General features: G+C 66.5%; 1 protein-coding gene across 2 annotated transcripts; it reads left to right on the top strand.

Moving 5' to 3' along the window:
• Nucleotides 1-918: 918 nt before the first annotated feature.
• NR2F6 (nuclear receptor subfamily 2 group F member 6) lies at nucleotides 919-10,153 on the top strand. 2 transcript variants are annotated; one of them, XM_046904671.1, is made up of 6 exons: nucleotides 919-1,203; nucleotides 1,670-1,754; nucleotides 3,557-3,803; nucleotides 6,018-6,112; nucleotides 7,297-7,821; nucleotides 8,922-10,153. In XM_046904671.1, the coding sequence occupies exons 1-6, from the start codon at nucleotides 1,033-1,035 to the stop codon at nucleotides 9,194-9,196; spliced, it is 1,398 nt and encodes a 465-aa protein (XP_046760627.1). In that variant the 5' UTR covers nucleotides 919-1,032; the 3' UTR covers nucleotides 9,197-10,153. The 2 variants fall into 2 exon arrangements, with proteins under 2 accessions (XP_046760627.1, XP_015155582.2); XM_015300096.4 differs by lacking the exons at nucleotides 919-1,203; nucleotides 1,670-1,754 and having other exon boundaries at nucleotides 2,969-3,803.
• Nucleotides 10,154-10,438: the final 285 nt, after the last annotated feature.

The following is a 10,438-nucleotide window of genomic DNA, read 5'->3' as shown; positions in this document are numbered from 1 at the left end:
GGTTGAAGGTCAGGGCTCCGTGCTCAGACCCCTTTTCAGATTCAAATGCTCTCCCGGGGGCTTTGTGCTGGGGTCAGGCTTCACCGAGAGCCGCGTGAAAGGGTCGGGGCGTTCGGGTGGCTTTCATGTCCCGGGTGCCGGGAGGAGGGGGCACAGACAGAGGCCTGGCCCAGGGATACCCCCCTCCCCCCCCCATCCCCAACCCTGGTGCCCCCCGAGCTCTGCTGCCAGGAACGGGGCAGCAGAACCCCATTGCTTCACCCACAAACCTGCAGCTGCCCCATGATTGCTCTGCGCGCTCAATGGCGGTTTGCAAAACGCAGCCACCCCAGGCCTCAGTTGCCCCCCCCGTGGGCTGCCAGGAGGCTCAGGGCACCCACAAAGCCCCAACACCCCGAAAGCAGGACCCAGTGCGGGGCTGCGGCCATTCCCACAGAGCGTAGGGCAGGGGGTGTGCCGGGGAGGGGGGGGGATGGGGAGCACGGCAATGGGGAGCGCCCCATGGGTGCAGCAGGAGGTGGGGGAGCGGTGACTCCTGGCCCCCGGGGAGGGAGCGTCCAGCAGTGCCGGGGTGGGGGCCGGGGGTGTGGGATCTGATAGCCCCAGGAATGCAGGGCAGGGAGCGGCACTCACCGTGGGAGCAGCTGGGGGAGGTGGGGGGCAGCTGCCAACGGGGGCTGGGGGGTGAGGAGGGGTTGGGGTCTCCCAGCATAGGGCCGGGGGGGGGGGGGGGGGCAAAACCGCCTCTCCGTGAGGGGTTGGGGGGAGTGGGGCTCCACGTGCATGCGCGTGCATGCGTGTGCATGGGTGCACACACACCACATGCAGTTGCAGGTGTAGACCTGCAGGCAGATCCAGCGGGGTGCAGCAGTACGGAGCCCTGCGACCTCTCCTCGTGGCAGCACTGCTCTGCACACAGCCCCGGCGTTGGGGGGGAACAGAGGAGGGGATGGGCTGAGAACAGGGGAAGGAACGGAGCTCCCCTTCTGCTCTTGTGGGGCTGCGCATCCCCGTTGGGTTCCAAAAGCGGGGATGGACGGACAGATGGACGGACTGACAGACAGCACAAACCCAGGCAGAGCTGCTGGTGGGTGCGCAGGGGGCACAGCTGCACTGCAGCCCCACTGCTGGGAAATGGGGCGGCGATGGCACTGCAAACCCAGCGTGGCCGAATGGGCACCGATCGCTTTTCTCATCCTCCAGGTCAGAGGATGCAGGAGAAGGGGGTGGAGGCTGTGGGGGGGGGGGCGCTCAGGGGGCCCACGGAGCAGCAGCGTGAAATGGGAGCGCACCACTCCCAACTGCACCCCTACGAAATGCATTGGCACAACATGCACCGCTGTGCAACGCATCGGCGTGAAACCGAGCGGCACAAAACGAGGCGGCCCCGAAGCCGGGGGGGGGTGGGGGGGGGGCTTTGTGCAGGGAGGGGGGGGTCCTTTTGTGCAGGTGGGGGGGGGGGGGGGGGGGACCCTTTTGTGTGGGTGAGGCAGCGGAGCAGCGCGAGGAAGGAGGAATTCCTCCGGAGATCAAACGCCTGCGCCCACTGGACACCAACGTCAAAACAAACACAGCTCCCACGGCGGGGCGGGCAGCGCTGGGGGGGGGGTTGGGGTTGGGGGGGGGGATCCAATTTCCTCCTTTGTTCCTGGATTATTATTTTTTGCAGGGGGTGAGGAGGAGGGGGAGAGGCAGCGAAAGGGCCATAAATCACCGTCTGACACGGGAGAAAGGAGCTGCGGGGATGGCTGCAGGTGGGGGCCGCCCCCAGGACCCCCCCCCCAACCGTCCCCCCCCCCCACTCCCTGCAGCAGCCCCCAGCCCCACTGCCGCCCCACCGCCCCGCTCTGTGCACGCAGGTACCGCGTGAGCGCGGATCCCCGCAGACAGGAGGAAATGGAGGTTTTATTTATGGCCGGAGCTGCCATCCGTCTCCCTCTGCTGTTCCGTGGCCTTTGCTTCGTTTTGCTCTATTTATTTATTATTGCTTTTTTTTCTTTTCTTTTTTTTTTCAACCCGGCCTTCCTCGCTTCCCTTTCCCTTCAGGGCTGGGGATGCCAGAGGTGCCAACCCGCAGCTCCAACCCCATTCCCCACAGGGTCCCCCCACGAGGTGTGGGATGCACTGTGCTGCCGGGGGGGGAGTTTGGCCCCAAGGTGAAAGGCGAAGGCGCAGCCATAGGGCTGTCCCACGGGCGGCCGCCTCTGTATGCAGTTTATTCCCTCGTTAATAATTAACCAGGAGCGGCACCGCGGGCACCCCCAGCCCACCGGCCTTGCAGGGCCAGCTGACGAGCTCTGGTCGGGCTGACTTGGTTAATTAACCACACGATGAACACATTTCGTAGGGCTGCGTGGAGCTCGGGCCTGAGGGACCCCAACGCTGCAGGACCCCGTCGCTGTGTCCCCCCAGTCCTGCGCCCCCCCCGTGTCCCTGTGCCCTTTCGCCCTGTCCCCTTTCCACCCCCCCGAGTCCCCATCCTTTTGTCCCCTTCTGTCCCGTGTCCTTCTGCCCTCTCCCCATCCCAGTCCTACAATCCCAGCCCTGTGCCCTTCTGCCCTCTGCCCATCCCCGCGCCTCTGGCCCCATCCCCATCCCCATCCCCATCCCCATCCCCTTCTATCCCCATCCCCTCCGTCCCCATCCCTGCGCCCCTCTGCCCCGCTCGTGTCCCCGTCCCCCTCCCCGTCCCGTCCGTCCCGCCGTGTCCCCATTGCGCGCACCCACGCGGGACCGATTCCCGCAGCCGCCCCCTCCGCTCGGCCCCGATCCCCCCCCGAGCGCTGCGGGGACGGCCCCGCTCCCCCCGCGGCGCCACAGCGAAGGGCGATGGGGTACAAAGGGGCGCACGGAGGCGGTGCGGGGGAGGCGGGGGGGGGGCCGAAGACGGGGCCGGGGCGGGGGGGGGGGGGGGGGGACAGCGGGGCAGGACCCGGCGGGCGGTGAGCGGAAGGGGAGGAGGACGGGGAGGAGCATCCAGGGCGGCCACCGCGGCAGCGGCTGAACTTTGCTCTTTCGCGGGAGGCGGGGAGAGCCCGGGGCGCGGGGAGCGGGTCCCGCCGGTCCGGCTGCATGCGGCGGCGGCGGCGGGGCCCGTAGGGAGGGGGGGGGTCGGGTCGGGGGGGGGTGGGGGGCAGCGCCGCTGCCTCCTTCCTTCCGTCCGTCCGTCCGTCCGTCCGTCCGTCCGTCCGTCCATCCGTCCGTCCGTCCTCCCGGGGCCGCGCGGAGCGGAGGAGCGGAGCGGCGGTTCCCGCATGCGGCGGAGCCCCGGGGGGGGGGATGCTGCGCGCCGCGCCCCGCTCCCGCCGCAAAGTTTGCGCGGGGCCCCCCCGCTGATCCTCAGCGGCGAGGAGAAAGGAAGGGGGGGGAGGAGAACGAGACCCAAACGGCCGAACAACAACAGCCGAAAAAAAAATAGCCCGCTCCCTTCCCCCCCCCCTCCCCCCCGCCCCCAACCCCCCGAAGGGGAAAAGAAAACCAAAAAGCCGATCGAACCCACGGCGGCCCCGGGAAAACTTGCCGAACTCGCTCCGCTCCATGCGGCGCTGACCCGCAGCCATGGCCATGGTGGCCGGCGGGTGGGGAGAGCCCAACGGCGGCGGCGGAGCGGCGGAGGAGGCGGCGTCCCCCGCGGGCGGCGGCAGCGACGCGGAGCACGGCGAGGAGGAGCGGCCCGGAGCGGCGGTGGACTGCGTGGTGTGCGGGGATAAATCCAGCGGGAAGCACTACGGCGTCTTCACCTGCGAGGGCTGCAAGAGCTTCTTCAAGCGCAGCATCCGCAGGAACCTCAGCTACACCTGCAGGTGGGTGGAGGGGGGGGGGGCGGCGGCGGGGGGCGACCCCGGGGGTGGCCGCGCTGCGTCCCCGCTTCGGCCGCTCGGCGTCCCGGGGGCGGCCGCCGGGCGGCCCGGAGATGGCCGCGCGATGGCCCCGGGGCGGCCGCGCGGTGGCCGAGGGAGTGGCCGCGCGGTGGCCCGGCGATGGGCTGCGCCGGAGCCCCGACGGTGGCCCGGAGGCGGTTGCGTCGCCGCCCCGGGGACGGCCGTACCGTGGCCCCGGGGGCGGCCGCGCGGTGGCTCTGCGGTGGCGGCCCCGGTGCCGCTCGCTGGAGGCGTTGCGGCCGCCCCTCTGCAGCAGTGCCGGTGGCCCCGGTGTGGCCGCGCTGTGGCCCCGCTGCAGCACGAGGCCCCCCCGCCCCAGCGCCTGCGGGACCCCCCCGACCCCCCCCAGCGCCCCAGCTTTGCGCCGGTGTCACCGCGGGGCCTCGCCGCCGCCCGGCTCCGCTCCGCTGTTAATTGCCCTTCCAGCATGGAAACGCGCTGTGGCTCTGAGTCACTCCGGGCACGGCTGCGCTGCCCCGAGAGCAGCACCGGAGCCGCTTTATCCTGTCGGTCGGGCACGGATCCTGTCCCGGCCCCACCAACTTCGGGGCTGCCACAACTCCAGAGCCTCCAGCAGGCTCACATCCCCACCGGCAGCCCCACACACGCACACGGGAGCTCGCACAGCTCCGATCCTGCAGCACAGCCGCGCGGTGCTCCCCACACCTCCCCGCTGAGCAGCACACACGTGGGTGCTGCAGGCTCTGACCTTCGCGGGAGGGGTGGGAGCGGTGCTGCTCCCGCTGTGCCTCCATCCCTGCGCTGCGTTGCTCTGCTTTGGGTGGCCTACATTCCTCCTCCCCCGCGCTCAGCATCTCTGCTCCGGCACAGCGGTGCGGATGCAGCGCACAGGGATGCAGCGTGGAGGGATGCAGCGTGCAGGGATGCAGCGTGCAGGGATGCAGGGCATCCTGGGGAAACCGACCCCGGCGCATCAGCAGGGAGAGAAGGCTCTGTTGGTCCCCTTCAGAGCATCCGCTCAGGATGAGTTCTGGGGAGGTGGGGAACGTGCGCTGCTTCTGAGAGATCCCTGAGCGCAGGGGGGACAAAGAGACCCCAAAGTGGGGCTCCTCTGGGCAGGAGGGCTCTGAGCCCCATGTGCTGCAGGGCAGTGCCCCATGCTCCCCCCCCCTTGGGATGGGTTCCCCCCCTGGCCCAGGGCTGGGAGGAAAGCAGAGTTTCCCACAGGCCATTGGAGGGCCGGGGATCAACGTGCTGCTGTGTGGAAGGAGTCAAAGCCAACGCTGCTCTCATTTGAATATTAAAAGTGAGCCGGAGCCGGTGTAGTCCTGGCACTAAATAATTACACGTTCTAATTACATAATTAGCACCGTATCCGCCTCGCGTGTTCTCACGGCGTCGCAGCTCCCTGCACGCATCGGCGGGGCGCTGCTCCATCGGTGGCAATGGGGTCAGTGCTGCTGATGGAGATGTCACCGGGCGCTCTGCTCGGCACAGCGGTGATGTTCGGGTGAATTAATGTGGGTTGGAGTGCTGGGAACGGCCGTGCGCCGCTCTCCGGAGCTGTGTTGGAATGAGGATGGCCGTGTTGGGGCTCCCAGGCTGCGCCGTGGCTGCACCGCTCCGTGCCTTCGTTTCCCCCCTATCCCTTTCCCTCCTGGTTTGGGATAGGGGTGCCGGCTGTCACCGTGCTCCGCCGGGGGTCTCCTGCAGACGGGGCTGTGGGTACCGCTGCGCCTTTGGCACCTGTGGCAGCTGTCCCATCTCTGCCCTTTTACCCAAAGCTCTGCCCCGCTCACACCCGAGGATCACTCTATGGGGCTGACCCCCCCCCCCAGGACCCAGCCCTCCAGGCAGCCCGGTCCCACAGCTCCATAGGAAATAGCTGGAATTCCTCCCACAGCTGTGCCCCCCCCCCTCAGGCCCCCCCGGCTGCACTGTGGGCACTGCATGGCTGCAGTCCCAAAGCCACGGGAAGGGCTGCAAAGAGGGACTCTCAGCCCTGTCTGTTGCAAACAGCTCCCAGGCACTGTTACCATAGCATCTGCCTGCGGGTGTGTGTGTGTGTGTGTGTGTTTGGGGGGGGGGGGGGTGCTGGGAGGAGGCTGTGAGGCCGTGCCCGATGGCACCGTGCTGCAAACACCCCCCCCCCCCCCCATTCCCACCCCCCTGCAGGTCCAACCGTGACTGCCAGATCGACCAACACCACCGCAACCAATGCCAGTACTGCCGCCTGAAGAAGTGCTTCCGTGTGGGGATGAGGAAGGAAGGTAACCACGGCACTGCAGGGCCGCCAGCCCTGTGCCCCCCCACCTCACTGCATAAAACCCCCCTCTGTTGCCCCTTTTTACCTCCCCGGAGCAGCAGCAGAGCAGGTGGTGTTGGCTTTGCGCACCCCTCCTGCAGCCCGTGGGGCTCCTCGTGATGGGGGGCGCCCCTAAATCCCCCCCCCCCCATGGATAAACCTTCCCTGCAGCCACGTGCAATGGGATTCAGTTCTGCTCGGAGCAGTGCCTGGCAGTGGTGTGCAGCAGGGGGAGGATGCTGGAAGCAGGACGGCAATTCCCTCCTCCCCAAGCAGCCGAGATGGCATTATTGCCACTTAGCATGATTTAGAGCTCTCATTTAAGTGGCTCGTGAACAGCCCATAAATTAATTACTAAGGCCTGAGCAAATAGTGGGCACTAATAGGGGGGGGGGGGGGGGGGCGGTGGGCTGAAAGATGGCCCTCCCTGCATGCAATTAGGAAGGGGAGCGCCCCGGGGTTAACGACGCTTCCAAGATGGAAGGTTTATTTGCTAATAAATGGGTGCCGCCGTGGGGTGACCTTGGGCAGCATTGGCAGCACTGAAGCCACGGTGGGGCACGGCGTGGCACGGTGTGGGGTTGGGCACTGGCACTGTCCCAAACCCATGATGGGATGCGATGAGGGGATGCTGGAGAGCTGTGGGGCTGTGGGTGGTGGGGTGCAGGATGGATCCCTGCGCGCTGTGGGGCTCCGGAGGGGTCCTGTTTGTGGGGATGGAGGGGGTCCGTGGGGGATGCTGGGGGTCCAATGGGGGTGTGGGGGTTCCAGTGGGGATGCAGGGGGCTTTGTAGGGATGTATGGGGTTCAATGGGGATGCAGGGGGTCTAATAGGGATGCAGGGGTTCCGGTGGGGATGCAGGGGGCTTTGTAGGGATGCGGGGGGTCCAATAGGGATGGATGCAGGGGTTCCAATGGGGATGCAGAGGATCCAATAGGGATGCAGGGGTTCCGATGGGGATGCACAGGGCTTTGTAGGGACGCAGAAGGTCCATGGGGGATGCAGGGGTTCCAATGGTGATGTAGAGGGCTTTGTAGGGATGTATGGGGTCTATTGGGGATGCTTGTTCCTGGGGCTGTGGGCACCCATGGGTGCCGCCGGGTGCCAGACGCGCTCATGTCTGACCCCCCCCCTTTGCCCCCCCGCAGCCGTGCAGAGGGGCCGCATCCCCCCCACGCACTCCAGCGCCAGCCCCACAGCCATGCCCAGCGGGGAGTACTTCAACGGGCAGCCGGTATCCGAGCTCATCTCACAGCTGCTGCGGGCCGAGCCCTACCCTGCCGCCCGCTACGGCTCTCAGTACGCTCAGCAGGGCAGCGTGATGGGCATCGACAACATCTGCGAGTTGGCCGCCCGCCTGCTCTTCAGCACGGTGGAGTGGGCGCGCAACATCCCCTTCTTCCCCGAGCTGCCCGTCTCCGACCAGGTGGCCCTGCTGAGGCTCAGCTGGAGCGAGCTCTTCGTGCTCAACGCGGCGCAGTCGGCGCTGCCGCTGCACATGGCCCCGCTGCTGGCGGCCGCCGGCTTCCACGCCTCCCCCATGTCAGCCGACCGCGTGGTCTCCTTCATGGACCAGATCCGCATCTTCCAGGATCAGGTGGAGAAGCTCAACCGGCTGCAGGTGGACTCGGCTGAGTACAGCTGCCTCAAAGCCATCGCGCTCTTCACGCCGGGTAGGTCGGCATCGCGTCCGCCCCGCACGGCTGTCTGCATCCCATGGGGGTTTGGGTACCACGAGCATCCCTTGAGCCCTACATCCACCCTGCACAGCTGAGAGCTCTGTATCCTATAGCAGTTTGGGTACCATGAGCATCCCTTGAGCCCTACATCCACCCTGCACAGCTGGGAGCTCTGTATCCTATAGCAGTTTGGGTACTGTGAGCATCCCTTGAGCCCTACATCCACCCCACACAGCTGGGAGCTCTGCATTCTGTTGGGGTTTGGGTACCGTGAGCATCCCTTGAGCCCTACATCCACCCCACACAGCTGAGAGCTCTGTATCCTATAGCGGTTTGGGTACCATGAGCATCCCTTGAGCCCTACATCCACCCCACACAGCTGAGAGCTCTGTATCCTATAGCGGTTTGGGTACCGTGAGCATCCCTTGAGCCCTACATGGGATTTGGGTACCATGAGCATCCCATGTGCCTTACATCCACCCTGCACAGCTGGGAGCTCTGCATCCCCTTGGGGTTTGGGTACTGTGAGCATCCCTTGAGCCCTACATCCACCCCACACAGCTGGGAGCTCTGCATCCTATAGGGGTTTGGGGACCTTGAGCATTGCAGAGGGGGCGCCTGGTGCCCTGCAGGTGCCACAGAGCCCTTTGCAGATGGAACAATGTGATGGAGCACAGCGTGGGGGCTGAAGGGGGGCCCCAGTCCCCGCAGACAGCATGGGGTGTCCCTGCAAAGGGGACAGGGGGCTTGGCATCACACCTGGCTGCTGGCGGGGGAGATGGGCAGGGGGGTCCTCACGGTGATGCGGGGGTTCTGTGGGGATGCAGTGGTCCAATAGGGACGAAGGGGTTCTCATAGGAATACGGAGCTCCCGCAGGGATGCTGGGGGTCCCATGGGGACGCAGGGGTCTCAGTGGGGACGCAGGGGCTCTGGTGGGAATGCAGGGGTTCTCAGGGATGCAGGCTGTCCAACAGCGATGCGGGAGGGGCGGGGGGTGGTTCCCATGGGCACGTGGGTGCACTCGCAGGGATGCGGCGGTTCCCTGCGCACAGAATCCCCTCCTAACCCCTCCCCATCCCCCCCCCCTCCCCAGACGCCTGCGGCCTGTCGGACCCAGCACACGTGGAGGGGCTGCAGGAGAAGGCGCAGGTGGCGCTGACGGAGTACGTGCGCTCCCAGTACCCATCGCAGCCGCAGCGCTTCGGGCGGCTCCTGCTGCGCCTGCCTGCCCTGCGCGCCGTGCCTGCAGCCCTCATCTCACAGCTCTTCTTCATGCGCCTGGTGGGGAAGACGCCCATCGAAACACTAATCAGGGACATGCTGCTGTCTGGGAGCACCTTCAACTGGCCCTATGGGACGGGGCAGTAGGGATGGCGATGCTCCCGCTGTGCCCTGGGGACCCCGCGATGCCAGCCCGGCCCCCCCCCAACCCCCCTCTTCAGCCCCACAAATGCTGCCCTGCGGTGCCACCCGGGAGGGTCCGAACTGTGCAAGAGAAGGGGAACCCTGAGAGCTGCACGGCCACAGCGCTGCGCTCCGGAACCCAAAGGTACTGCTCCTCACTGCAGGTGGATGTTGGACTCCTCCCGGACCCCATCACGCAGCCCCAGCAGCAGTCCTGGCTCTGGGAAGGGGCTCTGGGACCCCCACCCGAATTGCAGACGTCGGGGTGGAGGTGATGGAGCACACAGATGAGAGGCTCTGAAAAGCCCCTTTTGTGCCCTCCAGGACTGAAGCACCAGCCCCGGAGCAGAGGAATGCCCACCCCTCCCCCTGGGGGGGCACAGGGTGGTGTTGGGGGGGGGGGGGGGAGGGGAAGATGGGATGGGGTCACAGAGCACCGTGCACAGGGGGGTGCAATGAGAGGGGTCTTTGGGTGCACTGCACCCAGCCCAGCCCCTGTGGCTCACTCCATCCCCACTGCCTGCTTGGTGCTTGGTTCCCCCCCCATGGATTTGGGGTTGGGGGGGGGGGGGGGATGGATGTGAGCATCCTCCCATTATGCTCTGTTCCTATGCTTCATTTCCAAGCCAGGACCCCCTGAGAGGGATGCAGGTGGTGGGGAGGGAACCAAAAATCCAGAGGGAGGTGGGGGGGGGGGTTGAATGGGGATGGGGATACCCCACATTTCCCCCCCCCCTCCTCCTCCAGGTCCTTGCAGCGGGGCTCTGCGTCTCAGGGGTACGCACTGTGTGAGCAGTGCAGGGTTGGGGGGGGGGGGGGGGGGCGGTCATTTAGATTGATTCACTGAAAACAACAACCCTATAATCCTTGTTCAATGATACTAAACCAATTAACGGACATCAATAAAGATGTTTCTTACAAGGCTGGGGGTGCTGCTGGGTGGGGGGGGTGCTCAGACCCCCCCCCCCCTCCCCTTCCCCCCCATAGGGTGAAGGCCTTAAAATGTGGGTTTGGGGGTCTCTGGGAGATGCTCTCCATCCCAAAGGTTCCTCATGGGGAATCAATGCCATCACGTGTGGGGTTGGATTTCAGGACACCCCCCCCCCCCACCACCACCACAAGGAAATGGGATGCCCATGGGAGGGCTCAGTGCAGACCCCCACCCACCGCAGTGAGGAGGGGGGGGGGGGTTGGCAGCACCGCAGG

The sequence above is a fragment of the Gallus gallus genome, chromosome 28 (assembly GCF_016699485.2).
Source record: "Gallus gallus isolate bGalGal1 chromosome 28, bGalGal1.mat.broiler.GRCg7b, whole genome shotgun sequence".
In the NCBI taxonomy this organism is placed as follows: domain Eukaryota; kingdom Metazoa; phylum Chordata; class Aves; order Galliformes; family Phasianidae; genus Gallus; species Gallus gallus.
This window is presented reverse-complemented; position numbering and strand designations above follow the sequence as displayed.